Below are 18,899 nucleotides of genomic sequence, written 5' to 3'. Positions count from 1 at the left end.
TGGGAGCGTCTCCGTGTTGGGAGCGTCTCTAAAATACATAAAATATTACCAAAACATCTGTCTTCCTGTGTGCAGAAATTTGTTTATGTAGCCCTGACAACAAAACGTGTGCGCGCACGGAGCAAGCGCTCTTAACACAGACGCGCATGCCTGTGATGCTCCGTGCACGCCGCGCGCCAACCCGCAAGTCTTGCACTTCTGAAAGTCTGAGGAGCCACTCGTGTTGCTACCATAGATATACATAATAAATAATATACTTAATTACATAATATACTTTATTATGTATATCTATGGTTGCTACTACTCTCTGGCGCCGCCATCTTTATTTTGAGTTTGACGAATCGACGCGCATATTTTGCGTCAACGTATTTTTTGCGTCGATGTCATCGATGACGTCGACGCGTTGTCCCAGCCCTAGTTCCTAATAATCCTTTAGGTGATTGCATATGCAGAATTATTAGGCATGTTGATTTTCTGATTATATTTTTTTTTCCAGGCACATTTTACCATTTCCAAACCACAATTATCTTAACTACTATTCATTTTGTATATATTTTTGTATCATTTATAAGGTGATATATAATTGTTCATGAATGCTGGAAATTTAACATTTTTATAATCAGGTGTGCAGAAATATATGGCAGATTTTCTTTTACTGATAAAATGAGCCAAAAAATTAACTCAGACTGAAAAGTAAAAAAAAATATTACATTCCCATGAGAAATATACAATAATACAATACTAGAAATTGCGGTTAAGCATGACCATTGGACAGTGAAATGCTGATTGGGTCAGACAAAAACAGGTGGTAAAGAAAAAACACATTAACTGAAAAAGAATTACGATGAAGAATTAAGTGTGAAACCATATCCGTAACCCTTTAGTCTCCAGTGCCACTGTTTTCCAGAACTGCAACCTACCTGGAGTCTCCAGAAGTGCAAGTTCTCAGGATAGGATCTCAGACACTTAAGTTCTAAAGAATCCTAAAAATGACCCCCATTGAACATTTTATATATATATATATATATATATATATATATATATATATATATATATATATATATATATATATATATATATATATATATATATATATATATATATATATATATATATATATACACACATACATATATACACACACATATATATATATATATATATATATATATATATATATATATATATATATATACACACATATATATATATATACACACATATATACACATACATACATACATACATACATACACACACACACACACACTGACTGAAACATGATCTCTGCTGATCTCAGATATTGCAACACGTGGTCGGCTCTCAGCAGTGGGCGTTGCTTGCTCATACAGTGTCTGCTCAGGCAAACAGAGGGTGTTTTTACTGAGCCACGGCCCAATGAACTCAATGGCCCCAATCCCCCCCACCCCCTTCCCTTCAAACAGTATTTTCTGCTCTCTGCAGAGCACTGCAGTGCGTGAGAACGCTGCTGCATGACAGAACAAAAGAGTTAGCATAATTTTTTTTTATTCCCTGTGAATTGTATTACACTCACATGATATATAAGACTATAATGGCAAGCAATCAAAAAGATAAATAAATATGCAATAAATGCAATGCAAGTGTCCATTAGACCAATTAATATCGCTGGCTTCATAAAAAAAAAAAACAGCCAATGGACTGCACTTATATAGCGTTTTTAACAGACCCTATGGCCATCCAAAACGTTTACATTTTTGCCTCCCATTCACCCATTCATACACCGACGGCGATGTCAGTCATGTAAGGAACCATCCAGCTCGTCGGGAGCAGCTAGGGTTAGGTGTCTTGCTCATGGACACTTCGGTCAGGTGGAACCGGGTATTGAACCACCAACCATTCGGTTTGTAGACAACCTACATGAACCAATGAGCCACTGCCGCCCCTGCAGCCACTGCCACAACCAAAGCCTATTGTTTATAAATATAAAACTGGCAGGTTTTCCGTGCTGGAGAAAGTTCTGTTAGCATTACATTTCAGCCCGGTAGCCAGAACACACATAATTTTGCAATTTCAAATGTGCCATCTTTGCATATGGCCAATTCGCTTTGGACAATATTTACTGAGACCTTAAACAAAATCTGACTGAAATAATAATAGCAATAAATGGCTTTCAAAACATTTAGCATTGTTTTATTTTTAGAATGACCAGCTATTTGTGATTGGTTATCAATGGGGAAATATAGTAGGGGCTAGCAAGGGCTATACAGCCAAATCTTGACTCCTTGTTCAATATGTATTTGAATATTTAAGCATTTGTACTGAAAGTAAAAAAAAAAAAACCCACAACCAGCCAAAAATAAATAAATAAATAAATAAATAAATAAATAAATAAATAAATTTCGACAACCAACCCAGCATATAGCCATCAAAGGCTGTATATCACCAACTTCACAATACGATGAGCAACATGACACTAAAGTCACGTTATGATACGCATCACAATATGGACCAATTTCGAATTCATTTCTTTTGAATAGAGTTTAGTAACAGAAATATTTGTTTATTGAATAGCCAGCACCATTACAGTTGTCATAAGTTGACTGTAAAATTTTATTGCCAAAAAAAATATATATATATATCTTAGATGGCTCTTCCTTTTGCTTTTAAAGGTGCCCTAGAATGAAAAGCTGAATTAACCTAGCCATAGTGAAATAATAAGAGTTCAGTACATGGACATCAGGACATCACATACTGTGAGTCTCAAACACCATTGCCTCCTCCTTCATATGTAAATCTGAATGAAACACACCATGGAAAAATAAGTGATTCTCAACAGAATGTCAATCGTGATGCAATCATTGGGGATATTTATCTGTATGCCCCCAACATTTGCATCAGTCCAAACATGTTCATTGTCAGGCTGAGCTGACGGAGCCGAATTATCGGGACTGCAGGTAAACAAGAGACACTTTAAGGATAGCAAAAACAGCAACTCTCATGACACGTAATTTTCAGGCTGTGCAGGAGGCGTGAGGACTTTTCCTTATGCAAGCTGCATTTTAGCCATCTCCATTTGAGATGTTCTGCTTAAAGTGTCATTCAGTTGGTCTGTGTTCTGTCAGGACTCACGAGCCGCTTTGCTGAACAACTGAACTGCTGTGCTGTGAGCGTCTAAAATAAGCCAATCAGATCAACATTAATATTCATGACTCTTCCAAAAGGCAAAAACAGAGTATTACATCCTAGGGACAATTTATAGGGTTGTAAATGGACATGTAAAACTGTATCTGGACAATTTTTGCCCTTAAATAAGCCACATACCCTCTATGTAGATAGAGAACAATTTAACATATTGTTTCAACCCATTCAAGGGCACTTTTAAAAATATATATATATAAAATTACTACCTTAGGTAAAAATTACCTAAATTATAGTGTAAATTATGTTGACACTGGAGCATGTCAACAATGCTTATTGACTAAACAAAATTTAAAAAATATTTCATAAAAGTAAAAACTGTAACAACGTCCTCTTTCACATTTTCAAAGTCTCACACTTCTGCTCCTGTTGCTACAATTGGCACCACTTGACGCCACGTGATAATTGTTTACATTCAAAAGCACACGGAATCATACGGCAGCTGCTGTATCTATACATGCAGCATCAGGAGTCCATGATGTTGCATTGATATTCTGATCACAGCCCTAGTCATCTCCATTCCATAACACCAAATAAAGAAAATTGAAAGGCACATAAGAATAATTTAACAACAAACAAATTCCAACATATTTGTAAATTTTGGATTACACACACAAAATCTGACCAGATAAAAAAATGTATATAGTATGGACATAATCTCTCTGTCTCTCAACCTCTCTGGTCTTGAAGACCCTTGAATTACTGCAAGCAAGCTTATTTACAGAGCTTGTCAAAGTACAGAAAATCCCAAACGTGGAGCGAGTGGGCAAGAATGAAAGAGAGAAAATGGAAAGCAGGTCATCTAAGTTTCCTGCTCAGGAACCAAGCAGGGGAAGATTACCTCATCAGCTACTAGCATGCAAGAAGTGTTGAAAGGGTCATGTGCTCTACAGTCACTGCACACTGAAATTAATGATTCAAATAACAGACAATATGACCTATACAGGACAAAAATGTGACAGCCGTTCAGACATTTAATGAGTAATTGATTCAGAGACCTGAAAGCTACATGGGGTCAAAAAAGACAAGTAAAAGGAATGTTCCACATTCAGTAATAGTTATATTATATCAACAGCATGTGGCATTTTGTAGATCAACATTTTCCTCTATTTTAGCGACTTTCTTTTTTCATGTTCTGCAGACAGGGTGACGATCTTCGATTCAATTTCCCTCAGGATTTTTGTAAAAGGCAAAATATGACCACACCTCAGATTTGGTCTTTTTAGAAGGCCGAAAAATCTCCTGAGCAGTGTCACTGCCTCCGATCGATCGGCAACCGATCTCAATCAGCCGATAAACACTTTGGGATGATTGATCGGTGGTCTCTAAAGGCCGATCTCATAAACCGATCTTATGCTGACGACACGAAGACGTGTGCCTGCCGTGAGAGCGAGGGAATGACATGCAGCGGAACCGTCTCAAACGCTTTCTGGTGCGGGTAAAATAATTATAATGCTGAAGGTGAGGTACAATTCATATTTCTGTATTAAACAACATACGAAGTAATTTGAAATCTTTCTGTGAGACGCAAGTTCACAAACAGCACAAGTGAATCACTGCGTGCGCGCACTCTCTCCTTCCCTTTCAAATGCTTAAATAGCTTCACATCACCGCAATCACATCTGCACTAAAATAGAGGTGCACAGTAGCCAAAGGATTTGCCACTTGCACAGTCAAGGCAGTGTCACATCATCACTAAAGTTCATCATTTGCATTTATTTTTAAGTCTTTCCAGTGTTCACTCAGCTCTACTGCACTCTCCAAGAGGGCGTGATCACACACACACGCCATCTCACAAAAAAGCTCACTATTACAAATAGCGCTGCAATGGTAAAATACACACAAAACGTATGTACTAAATTCACCTATTTACCAACAATAATCTTTATTGACCAAGTTCAAGCCTTAACTAGACAAGTGTGCACGGTAACCCCGTCGTGACTCACGAGTGAACGTTAACAATTGTGCAACTGCATGTAACCGTATCCCTGTATTCCCTCTTAAAACGAAAGCAGTCAAATAAACTGCTGCGGTCTCTGAGTTTCTCTTTGTCTTGTTGTTTGATTAAACTTTGATGACAATCACTGCTCTTGAATGGCTAACTTTTGTAACTTTGTAAGGACTAACTTTTTTTTGTAATGTCTAACTTTAGCAACTTTTTTAAGGATTAATCTAATTTATACAGGGAAGACAAATATTAATTAACATTTGATTCCTTATTAAATTTATTTAGCATTTCTTACCTGAATACTAATTTTAGACCTACCTGAACAAAGATTTAGGTTAGATAATTATATAGTTATATAACAAGAGTCATTTAAGGGAAGGAATTCCCCCAGTTTCAGAAATAAAATTCAGGCCCCGAATGAATATCTGTAAAATTCCCTATAAATAATTCTATATGATAAAAAGAAGGCTTCAAATAGATCGGTATCGGCAGATACTGCTTCCTGTGATCGGCTCCAAAAATCCTGATCAGAGCAATCTTACCTTCTGCCATTTCTTCTCATTCAACAAAAACAATGTTGCGTCTGCATCAGACTGATGCTGGCTGGACAGGATTTACCGCAAGGTTTCAAAATTATGATAATCAAACACTGTTTTAATGATAATGGTGATTACTAACCATCAGTACATTTGATCATGGTTTATCATTTAAAAAATAAAAAAAAAACAGTAATTGTCCTATCCCTTATATGCAAACTTGAAATTTCTGCTTTTAAATCCAACTGCGATCCAATTTCTGCTTTTAAATCCGACTGCGGGATACATTTCCACACCAACTGCTTAAAGGTGAAGTATGTATTTTCTGAAACACTAGAGGTAACTAGCGGAATTATAATTGTATAATATAATTATTAAAAATATATAATATTTACAAACAACCATGCAAATGGCCATTTGGCCTGCAGCATCTACCTTAACCCAGATTTCACAAACTCAGCTCTTACCCGTAAAAGCATGTCTAAACAAGTAAAAGTAGCCTACTTTCTTAGCCTGACGTCGTCATACTGTTCTGATACTGTCCGATACTGCTCCATGTGGCTGTAATTTTTGGCCGTGTTTCAACCAAACCCATGAAAGACCTCAATTGGATAGACCTACAACCAATCAGAGCAACGGAGCGACGCATAACGTTAGTTTATGAGCTTAACTGCACTGTGCTGCCAAGTCTGCGGTTTTCCCGAGGTTGCTTTCGATATCCGCGGGTTGAAGCAACCTCAATTGTGATATTTAGACCCAGGAATGTGAATTTTTGCAGACGACCTTGCCAAAATAACATTTTATCCCCCAAACAGCATTCCCCTCTACATTTTAACAAGCGATGACAATAGAAACAAATTTTTAAATGTGATTAAATCACCCTTTTTGAACAGAGGAACAGCAAAGAGCAGGGTCACATGGAGATGCCAAAAATAAATAAATCACATTAAATACATTAACTGTATTTAATTTATTTACATTAACTGATGCCAGCCGAACTTAGCCCCACCCACACATTTTTTAGGTCAGGCAGTTCGGTCTGGCCTTGCTCCATAGAGGAGTAATTATCCCCGAACAGAAACTGTTCAGACCAATGAAATCATCAGGGAGGGCTTTAGACGATGAAGGACAGATGATCAACAGTACCATAATCATGCACGTCATCAAAGGGGCTTGGATTATATTTTTTCGAATCCTAAACGGAGAGCTTGTTAGTATATGCATTCACCTTCACAATTTCTCTCAGAAATGATGATCATGTTGGGTAAATACTCTGTGTATCATTAAAAAAAAATTTTTTTTTTACAACACCGGCAAAGATCGTGTATTCCAGCCTGATTTCAGTGCGCGTGCAGACAGGGTTGTCAAGTTTTTACAACAAAACCTGCCAACTACTAGCCCTAAACAATAGCTTCTCGGGGGGATTCTCCGGGGAAAAATAGTGTTTGGGGTAAAATGTGTGTTATTTTGGCAAGGATGCCTGCTAAAATCCGCACTCATGGGTCTATATATCACATAATAGTCAACAAGCGGACATGGAAAACAACCCGCGGGAAAAAAACAAAAAAACGCTGACTTGGCAACACAGTGCAGTTGATGTTGACATTTGACAATGCGTCGCTTTCGTTGCTCTGATTGGTTGTAGGTCTATCCAATTGATGTATTTCCTGGTTCGGTTGAAACACGCCCCATAATCACAGTCCAATGGAGCAGTTTCAGACTCATATTCTGACTAGAGTATGACCACGTCAGGCTATACATTAACATTAAAAGCCCTAATATTGACATTTAAAAAAAACTTACATACTTCACCTTTAAAAATGCAGATGCTTTATTGCTATCAGCACATTCCTTTTAAATCCAAAATATACACAACAATGTACTTCCACATATGCCAAGTTAATGCAATTCCTGCTGCTGGAGTAAGCCGAACAAATCTACAGAGCATGTCTGAGGCATACCCTTACAAAACCAACATGGTATGCCTACCTTCTCTGTCCAGAATGGGCATCTGAGGGGGTGCGCTGCACTGCCCTAAGACAAGAAAAGAGGGGACCTCCAGTAGTAAATATCACAACATACCATCAGTACATACATTTGCCAAATCAATGCCAATAGCCCATATATTTTCATAGACGGTAAAATAATTTATAATGAAATTGACCTTAAAAAGCTATTCGGAAGGAAAAAAACTTGACTGATTAATGAATGAGGGAATGTGATGCTTTTACCATTATCTTTTAAGACCGGGACCTCCATACAGTGATGGTACAAGATGACCAGCTGAACACAATGTCTTTGGCAGATCTCAAATGTAATCTAAAATTGACTACCTGACTAGAGACAGTATAATCATATACAGTTCTGTTCAAAATTATTCAACCCCCAATGCTGTAAATGGTTTTAGGGAATTTAGTGTATATTTGTAATTGTATTCAGAATGAAATCCTACAAGGACTTCTTAAAGAGCCATTTAACTAAAATGACATCAATTAGTTTTGTAATATAGTAGTAAATGTTTCTTTTGTGAATTCTTCATTGACACAATTATTCAATCCCTTAAAAGACTACCACTCTGAAGAACAGAGGTTCATTGAAGTGTTTTCAATCAGGTATTGAAAACAACTGTGGATGTCAGGGAGCAGCAATAAAGCCTAATAAGCACCAATTAGGCAGCTTTAATACCGTCATAATCAGCTCATTCTAGACATTCACTGGGGCCATCCTTAAAAATATTTTGGTTTGCAATAACAGTAAAAAAAAAAAAAAAGGGTCAGTAGGTAGGTCTATTTTTTTCTTCTTCACATTTTAATACAAAAAGAAAGTACATTTTTGGTGATGGTGATTACGTAGGTATGAATTTAAACAAATTGGGATATCGTGACGGCACTGACTGGGTCGTGAAAGCCGTGCCTTCGGGCACATAGGCTAATCGCAGGCTATATAGACCACAAACAAATTGAAATATTTGTCAAAAATGTTTAGTGCATACATTTCAGGTGCATTCTTTAAGAAAAGGTTCCAACCACCAGCTAGCTGTCATTGACTCAAAGCTGTATTTTTGTAATATGTATTGTCTCTCCGTTTTTTGAAGAGACACTGCCCCTCTTTCCTCCTTCTTGGCAGCCTACATTTAGAATAATAGATTTGATTAATGTTAATGATGAAAAAGGTTTAAAAACCGTGATTGTTTGGATTGTTTTTTCCTGCCGTCGAGCCAGAGCCGTTCACTAAACGGCACCCCCATACATAAGTTACGCTAGGGGTGTAACAGTACAGATTGCTCACAGTTCGGATTGTATCACGGTTTTAGGTTCACGGTTTCAGTACGGTTTGGTATTTGCCATGCTCAGGGACAGAAAGAACTACTGTCAAATTAAAATAAAGAAAATAAGAACAAAAAACTTAAATACAAGCAGCAGCACAAATAAATACTATTGAGCAACGATACTAATAAAATAAACAATGCTTTTCAGATTTTTCAGGTAGATCTAATATTAGTTTTTAGGTAGAGAAATTGAATAAATTAATCAAATGTAAAATAACTGCACATTTAACTGTTTAAATAAAAAATTAATCCTTATTAAACTTACAAAAGCTATTCAATCAAGAGCAGTGAGTGATGTCCTTTGACAGACAGCAGTAAAGGCTACTGCCCCTTTAAGACCTAATACAGGGATATGCTTGTCTTTCTCGACTGTATATGGTTCACTTAAGGCATATTCAGATTATGTCTGCTTGGATACTCATCAAGATTGACATGTTGACATACTTTTTGTGTGAGTTTGTCCGTTCAAGCGCAAGACTTGAGAGAACTCAATATTTGCGCGCTGTGAGACGTGCGCGCTTTTGGACGAGCACAGAGACAGATCTTCTCTCGGTGCAGAGAGTTCTCATTCGCGTCTTCTGGCGAATATACTGAGCGATGATGGTGAAAATGACTGGTCATACGGCAGCACTCGCATACATTGAACACAGTTTACAAAGAGAGACCGTTTTGCCCACGTTTTTCTTTTATTATCGCTGTTGTAGTGTAGCCTATCACTGAGGAGCCAGCACGTGTATCCATCGACAGAACCATACATTAAGCATTATTTTTCAAGTTACAACCAGTGCCGCCGCTCCCACCACGCGCTGGGGTCGAGCAGAACACACGCTACCCATAGCAACGCGTTATGACAATGACATTTCAGACTGCCAGAGACAAGATAAACGGCTTTTCCACCATTTGTTACTGTTTTGTACACGTTTTTATATTAATTATAATTCAAATTCTGTTTTATTAGCCACAATATAGTAATGATGAATGTTGAGAGGGGCACTTTTGATTAATTTTCAAAAAGGGCAGGGGCTCAAACCCCCAAAGCCCTCCCCTCTGCAGTGCACTTGCCTGGTGTGTGTAACGTGTCCATGATCCTGACTCCTGTCACAAAATGCGGCGAAATCTCCGACAGGGCTTTAATAGTCTACGATAGACTATTAAAGCCCTGTCGGAGATTTTCGCCGCATACAGTGAATGAGAGTATGACCCGAAACGAACGCATAGGCCATAGTGTGAGTGTGTGACATCCGTTAACCATTGTGTAAACAGATGACATCACGGGTTTTCTATAAAAGGAAGAACGTAGCCTTCGTTTGTATGTAGGCCCAGGCAATTTATATATTTATAATACTTACTAAAATATAATTCATATTATTTTTAGGGCCGGGACTTTAACGCGTTAATTAAGATTAATTAATTACGTGACTTTAACGCGTTAATTAATTACGCAAAAAAAATAAAAAATTTAACCGCATTTATTTTTGCACCGCGGAACGTTTTTCAATAAATCAGTTTCGACGGACCGATTATACTGGAACACCAACTAGCGCTCCGGAGTCACGACAACAACATGGGTGCGTCTCAATCAGCTCCCTAGTTCAGTAGTCAGGGCACTTATGTCCTGATCAGTGCCCTGACTAGGGAACTAGGGAGCTGATTGAGACGCAGGGCATGCGCGAACATGAACGAAGAAGCTGTTGAGACCGCTTTGCTTGGCCCCGTGGATGGGAAATTTTGTTTTAAAAAACGAAAGAACGAAAGGATGGAAGCGTCGTCAAGAGCAGGGTTGTGTGCAAGCTGTTACAACAAGGAATTTGCGTATCACCGCATCACATCGAGCCTCAAATATCACAAGTATGCTTTTGCTAAACTTAATGGCAAACATTGCGCTGGTCTGCTGGACTGAAATAAATAAACTATATTTTGTTGATTAAGCTTATGTATACAGTCATTATTCAATGGTATACTAAAAATACATGTGAAAAATTACTTCTCATTGTTCTCAGGTCAAATAAATAAACTATATTTTGTTGATTAAGCTTATGTTTTCAGTCATTATTCAATGGTATACTAAAAATACATGTGAAAAATTACTTCTCATTGTTCTCAGGTCAAATAAATAAACTATATTTTGTTGATTAAGCTTATGTATTCAGTCATTATTCAATGGTATACTAAAAATACATGTGAAAAATTACTTCTCATTGTTCTCAGGTCAAATATTTATATGCGATTAAAATGCGATTAATTTCGATTAATTAATTACAAAGCCTCTAATTAATTAGATTAATTTTTTTAATCGAGTCCCGGCCCTAATTATTTTATTACTTTTGTATTAGTTGTTTGAAGAGTAAAAAAAGAAATTGGTCGGTCTTAAAGCAAATTTACAACCGGCAAATCAGTCGGACTAAAATGAAAAAAATAAAATATAAATTGAGTCGGCCCTAAATTGACGGTCTGTCGGGTTACCGCAAACAAGAATATTTTTAAGGATGGCCTGGTGTGGTTACAAACATGGTGAAGTCAAGAGAATGGTCCAGGAAGACAAGAGAAGAGGTGATTACTCTTCACAAGAAGGGCAATGGCTATAAGAAGATTGCAAAGATGTTAAACATACCAAGAGACACCATAGGAAGCATCATTCGCAAATTCAAGGCAAAGGGCACTGTTGAACGATACCTGGTCGTGGCAGAAAGAAGATGCTGACTTCGACTGCTGTGCGCTACCTGAAGCGTAGAGTGGAGAAAAGTCCCCGTGTGACTGCTGAGGAACTGAGAAAAGATTTGTCAGATGTGGGTACTGAAGTTTCTGCTCGGACAATAGGGCGCACCCTGCGTAATGAAGGCCTCCATGCCAGAACTCCCAGGCGCACCCCCTTGCTGTCTCCAAAGAATAAGAAGAGTCAACTGCAGTATGCCAAAAGTCATGTGGACAAACCACAGAAGTTTTGGGATGGTGTTCTGTGGACTGATGAAACAAAATTAGAACTGTTTGGGCCCATGGATCAACGCTATGTTTGGAGGAGGAAGAACAAGGCCTATGAAGAAAAGAACACCGTGCCTACTGTGAAGCATGGTGGGGGGGTCAATCATGCTTTGTGGCTGTTTTGCTTCTGCAGGTACTGGGAAGCTTCAGCGTGTGCAAGGTACCATGAATTCTCTACAGTACCAGGAGATATTGGATGACAATGTGATGCAGTCCGTCACAAACCTGAGGCTTGGGAGACGTTGGACCTTTCAACAGGACAATGATCCCAAGCATACCTACAAGTCTACTAGAGCATGGTTGCAGATTAAAGGCTGGAACATTTTGAAGTGGCCATCGCAGTCACCAGACTTAAATCCGATTGAGAACCTCTGGTGGGATTTAAAGAAAGGAGTTGCAGTGCGCAAGCCTAAGAATGTGACTGAACTGGAGGCGTTTGCCCATGATGAATGGGCGAAGATACCCGTAGATCGCTGCAAGACACTTGTGTCAAGCTATTCTTCACGTTTAAAAGCTGTTATAACTGTAAAAGGATGTTGTACTAAGTACTAAGATTGAACGTCACTTGGGGGTTGAATAAAACTGATAATGATGTGAGCTCAGAAAAGACATTTGTGGTTATTTCATTATAAATGTTTTCTGACCTACACGTGCCTCTTTGATTTAATTGTAAGCAGGATGACTGAATGATCAAAATCAACGTCAAACCGACCAAAACAATCAATTTCAGTGGGGGTTGAATAATTAACAACTGTACTTATAAATCCTCAAAATCTGAAATAAAAAACCCTGCATAAACTATTAAAGACATTACATTTCATTCCAAATCTGCTTCCTAAAAAAACCTTGTATCACCAATATTAAAATAACATGGAAAGATATTGTCCATGCTTGATGCATATTTCACGTTTCAAAAAATCCTGACACTGTTTTATTACTTGGTTATAAAATACTATAGTTATGTTGCACATATAATAATGTCTTTCTATTTCAGTTTTTCAGGAGTTTTTCACCTTGTGCATTGAGTGTTGCGATTTTAAGCTTCAAATGAAAGAACCAAGGACAGAGAAGGTCATAAACCATAATTTCCTAGAGTTTTGAGCTTGCAGAACGACAAAGAAACACCAATGCAAAGCTATGAATGCAAACAATCATGTTGTAGGCTTGACATAATCATAACGGCCCAAAATGAACCAAACTCAGATCACCTCCTGAGAGAGAGTCTGTGGATCAGATGTCCATATTGGAAGCCACTCTAAAAACCAGCCACAACATGCACACTTGTATCTGCAGTAGACTACAAACAAAATGGAGAGCCCCTTAACTTTGAAGCCATATATTTAATTGCCAACATTTTGTGATTTAATTACATATCGCAAATGTGATTTTAAATCAATTAAGTTGCATAGACCTACTTTACACAAACCAAAGAAGAGATGCCTCAAAAACAACACTTCTGCTTTTCATCAACAGAAAAACATTACACATACATTCTGCAATCTTTAACACACACAAAAAAACAACAACAACAAAAAAAAAACAGGATGAGCAAGGGTAGGATGAAATATAGAATTTAAAATCAGTCTATGCTGTGAAAGCATCAACATCATGCTTCATATCAGTAATGATTTTAGGGATGATATTTTAACAATCTTTGCTACAAATGAAAAGAAAAAAGAAACCAGATGGAATGCATAAGAAAAAAAACACATCACAGAATACATTGTAGTTGTGTACTTACCACTGAAAAGCATTATAATGGAAGTAAACCAAACCAAGGCCATATAAAAAGGCAGCATTCTGGAAAAAAAATGAGAGCTGAGAGTTAGAAACTTAAGAAAACAAACTATTCATTAATTCATCATATTTGAATTAATCTGCGAAATTACTTTCTGATAATGGATGGCATGTTAAGCATGAGTAAAGATGGTTTACCCACACAGCATGTCTGACACATCTGCCCTCAGCAGGGGATAAAAACGGCTGTGGCTAATGAGCACATGTTTAAAAAACTTGAACTTAAAACTTAAAAGGTGGAAAGTCTTCATCTCTCAACTACAAAAGGTTAAATTTTTTCTTAATGGCAAGACAATATGGATCAATTAAATATTATTGCGTCTTAACCTATTATCTGTGCTTGGAGGCAAAGTGTGACTCGAACTGAAAGCCACTGCAGCTTGTCTTCCCCACAAATGAATGAAGTTTCACTAGATAAAAACAGTGCATAACAGAGACAAAAAAAAAAAGATTTCCTCATGTATGCAGGGGTGTATGTTATGGAGGGGTTCAAATGCATCAGTGACAACCCCCCCAAAAAATGTTTATTTTATTGTGCAAAGCAGAACATACAGAACAACAGCCTAGATTCACACTAGAGCCCAGTATTTATGCCTGAGTCCGATGGGACCCGACTTTTTTACGCCCCTAGAGCTGGGCTTTTTTCAATTTTGACCATCAAAATGCCAATTTTCACGTCATACCGAAACACAGGCCGGGCTCCTGACCTTTTTTAGGCTTCTCCGTTTTATATTTATTTTATTAATTAAAAGAAACAATGTGCTGCGCTGGTAGAAACAACATGTATACAAATATATATTTTGACTATTTGAATATTCAAACTATTTGAACATCTGGTTGTGCATTTTGTAGGTTGTTTATTTAAGTTTATACATATTTGACAACATATTACTTACACAAAACAAGTAAATTGCCTGCCTGCCTAACTGTCTGCACTTTCTGCCATCTTCCATTGAAGACGCGTCAACTTTCAGCATTGACAGTACGACTCCTGTGACCTGTCCCTGAACCCCAATGTGCGCGCAAAGCAGACAGCCATGCCTCTTTTTTAAAAACTATTCGAATATATATTAGAATTTAGAATATTTGTTGACAGCCCTAGACCATAATAGCTTACGCGACTGTCAAGACATGGCTTGCACATATAGAGTCCAGCAGCAGCGCGCGTTTTTCAGCTGCTAGAGTTATGGCCTTTTTACAACTGGTTGCTTCATTCATTTTCTCTGAACAGGTATCTATCTGATTGAAATGACCAGGAGTAGGCCTAAATGCCTTCCAAGATTATTTCGAGACGTATTTAATTCCGATTACTCAAACAAACCAATTCAGAAGGGGGTCTGAGCTCGTTTCGTTTGTGAGCGGCATCAGGCAACCGCTCGTTTTTACTGTGGAGGTAATATTATAGTAGGCTAAATTAACTAACATTGTGATGCTTGGAGTGTTATATCTATGGATTTTATTACAGGCAAGACAATTCAAGAGTTGATTAGAGAGGCTAAATTGATTAAACATTCAGTTAACTCATTGTCGGCCATGGTCTCGCAGCTGCAGGCATTCATTTAAAGGAGCTGCCGGTGGAACAAAGTGAATGTTTCAACTTCTCAAATTAATTCCTATTAAAAGTTTAGCTTCCGAAGGCCTGAACTGAAAATGCGGCAGGCTGAACATGCGCTGTGAATATATATATGCCGCAAGCGCGGACGCGTTTACCTAAGCTCTCATCACGAGAGCTCATTCATCATGATAAATGTAATCCGACTCATGCTCCGTTTGAACTGTAACACTGCCTCAGCGGCTAAATCACATTATATTGAACAAACGTGTTCAGTTTTTAATTGTAGTGTCTGTTCTCTAACTGAACTGATTTTGTGAAAAAACACGGTGGGGAAAGTGATCCATTCACAGTAATCCAGTAGCTGTGGCTTAATGGTCTCCCTCTCGACTGCGTTCTGTCTGTATGACACGCATGCGCGAGCTCGCCACGCTGACGCTCATTCAGTGAAGTTTGAAGTTTTAAACAGACTGTCAGACTGACGAGCTTTAATCCAAAATGGAAATACTTGCATGAATTAGTAGCATTTACAGATGAGGATATAACTACTATTCTCTATATAGATAAGTGGATATAACCTGTAAAATGAATGTCTTACGCTGAGGACGCAGATGCACACATATCTGTCAAAGCGCATGACAGGGTGTGTTGAATGCTAATGCTTTTGCTTGAAGCTTAAAAAGAAACTTATCATGTGCTGGAAACTTGGATTATGTACCTTTCCTGCATCAGCTCACTCTGTTTCCACGTTACTATTTCTAGACTAGGGATGGGCATTCGATTAAATTTTCTTAGTCGATCGTCAGGAGAATTAATGATCGACTATTGATTAATCATACATTTTTTAAATAATAAAATGTATTATTTCACTTTTATAATTAAAAAATGCAATGAGTACAAAAATGCAACGTGTTTTCCACAATCAGACCTTTATTACAAGATCAGCTTGTGGCAGACAGTAAACTAGGTTCGCGTGCATATGCGTTTCTGCGTGGCGTTTTCTATGCCTGACGCGGTGTTGCTGCTGCTACTGATGTACAGGAAAGGCCTATATGTCATGTTAAACAAATATATAGACTACTGATACAGCAAAGACATTGACGGCAAAATATGCTACCGAATATTTCGTTCTGTAACAGGGGCAATATTTCAAAATCAATAATTTTTTATTACACTTACGCCTATATCTGCATTTATGTTAACCTAGAGACTTTCAAACATCAAAATGTCCTTTATTAAGGTGCGTTCGTGTGAAAATGACATATGAACATATTCTATTTTGCCTGGAAACGCTTTCAACACGCGTGTTGGGTTAAAAAAAAAGACATCAGTTCTCACTGTGAGACAAGGCGCTGTGAGACGAGTGCGCGCTCTCGGATGAGCGCATACTGCACAGAGACAGATCTTCTCACAGTGCGCGCAGCATACGGCAGCACTTGCAGACATTGACAAAGAGAGTGTGTTGCCCGTTTTTCTTGTATTAGTGCTGTTGTTGTACTGCATCACTGAGGAGCCAGTATACTTCCATTGACAGAAACATAAACAAAGCATTATTTTTAAGTTACAACCTATTGCGTCATCAGATGTGAGATGAACCACTTACGTCCACACCGCAGATGTTGCTTTAGACAACCACGTGCAGGTCACAGTTTCTGTTTGCGTCATCACAACATTTCGGCCGTATTTTTTAGGGGATAAACGTCTTTCGGTGGCCGAAAATTCGGTGCATCCCTACTCTTGTGCATTTGGTGCAGCTTCAATTGTGATCACTGATGTTAGATATATTTTTTCCCATGGAAAATTGATAGAGTTCAACTACAGATGAAGACTGTCTTGAAAGTATAACCCAGATTTTGCATTTTAGATTAATGCAAAACTAGCTAAAGCCCTGCTCTGTCAAAATCCAATCAGGAAATTAACAATGATCTAGAGTTTTAATGACTGGCATGAAAGCACACGCTACTTATTCACATTCTAAAAAGCCAGCAGTGTGAAGTCAGGACAAGTAGAGAGCCAGAGAAGAAATGACTGCAGAGCGCATGGTGCATCACTCTGACAGTACTGCACATGGCTGCTCCTCACACCTGCACAAATCATACACAGCTGTCTGAATGCTGAGACAGCACCCTTAACCTCTTCAGTGCAGGTACAAATTTAGAAGTGGTCTTGACTCTGACCTGCAGTAAAAAATTATTCTGACTATAAGAACTTTGCAGAAAGTAAAAAGCTTTTCAGCTTCCACAGCTGTGCTCTGCACTGTTTTCACTGGCATTTTTTCCATGCAGCAGTCCAAACTTAATAGTGTTAATTAAATGTTTTAATTCATTTAGTAGAAATGGTAAGGAACTCCAGTCCATCTGTGCTGGAAATCAGCTCCTATTAGCCGTATGCTAAGGCTTAACGCCTGATATGTGAGAGACGACACTTCTACAGTCGACAGCCGTATCTGAAGTCAAAAGCACTCCATCACGGTGAAAGTTTACTCTGCCATGAAAATTTCACAGCCAAGAACGTCAAGGAGAAAACAGTGTTTGGAACCCAGAACTGTCAGAGGCGATTACTGACACTCCCCCAGATCTAATTCCACATTCAAAAACCTTTTTACAGACAGCTTCACCTAGCCAAACACATCAAACAGTATTGCTTTCACTAATAACAGACACTTGGAATTACCATCTATTACATGAGAGCCAAATGCAAGTAGCCCTACTAAAAATAATCTCAGGCTTGTGCATGCACTGGTGTAAAATGATCAAGTCATTGTTATCACTTAGCTTACTTCAAATTAAAACCCTTGTTTGACACGATTGCACTATTTAAATTCCACATCTAAATTCCAAGTAAACCACCGTTTGATATTATCTGTGATGCATTAGACAAATGTGATGTTGCCACAAGCCTCTGTGCCACATACAAGAGTGGTTGCGATGAAATCAAAATGAATTTCCAAAACACAGCGGACCCTGTCAACACCTGTATTTAGCGTTGTCTACTTGATAGATGAATTTAACAGCCAATGTAAACAAGTATGCGAGTGTGCATTAAATATATGCAAGTGTGCAATAAATGAGAATCAAGCATTCCTCACCTTCCAGTAGTCTGAATGTAAACTGTAGTATCTCTGGTATGCAGATAATGCTGAAGAGAAAAACAAAAGAGATTAAGACTAATTGTCACTTTTTTTAATGAATAAGATAAATATTCCTCAAGTCAGAACACACCTTTAGAATAATCTTCCAGTAAAAGGTTGAAGTGCCCTAACTGGCAAAACACCTCTGGCTCCACTTTCCCTTCAGCTTTTAAGATGTAGACGTCATAACAGCGAACAGCCTGCGAAGAGAACAGCAAATGAAAAGTCAGAATGGCCATCTGGAAAAATTGATCAGGGCTGCGTTTCTCAAAAGCACTGCGAGCTAAGTTGATCACAGAGACCATTTGTAGCAATGGCACTACGATCTTAGGTCTACGATGCTTTTGGGAAACACACCCCATTTTGTCTTGAACTTGGTAAACAATTTTACAGGACAACCCAATTAGGCCTGTTAGATAATTTTTTCAATGAACTTTAACAGTCACATT

At 38.1% G+C, this 18,899-nt stretch overlaps 1 protein-coding gene across 7 annotated transcripts in view; it reads right to left on the bottom strand.

Annotated features, from left to right (window-relative positions):
- kdm6a (lysine (K)-specific demethylase 6A) overlaps positions 1 to 18,899 on the bottom strand; it is an 87,931-nt gene that overhangs the window by 40,374 nt on the left and 28,658 nt on the right. For 4 of the 7 annotated variants that reach the window (XM_067444115.1, XM_067444114.1, XM_067444120.1 and 1 more), the window contains exons 3-6: positions 18,542 to 18,650; positions 18,409 to 18,458; positions 13,713 to 13,771; positions 7,654 to 7,698 (exon numbers count right to left, since the gene is read on the bottom strand). In XM_067444115.1, coding sequence (XP_067300216.1) covers positions 7,654 to 7,698; positions 13,713 to 13,771; positions 18,409 to 18,458; positions 18,542 to 18,650 — 263 coding nt within the window. The remainder of the gene's footprint in view (positions 1 to 7,653; positions 7,699 to 13,712; positions 13,772 to 18,408; positions 18,459 to 18,541; positions 18,651 to 18,899) is intronic. The other 3 variants (XM_067444117.1, XM_067444121.1, XM_067444116.1) reach the window with 1 other exon arrangement.

Source organism: Pseudorasbora parva, chromosome 5, assembly GCF_024679245.1.
Source record: "Pseudorasbora parva isolate DD20220531a chromosome 5, ASM2467924v1, whole genome shotgun sequence".
Lineage (NCBI taxonomy): Eukaryota > Metazoa > Chordata > Actinopteri > Cypriniformes > Gobionidae > Pseudorasbora > Pseudorasbora parva.
Note: the sequence above shows the minus strand (reverse complement) of the source record. Positions and strands in the feature narration are given on the sequence as shown.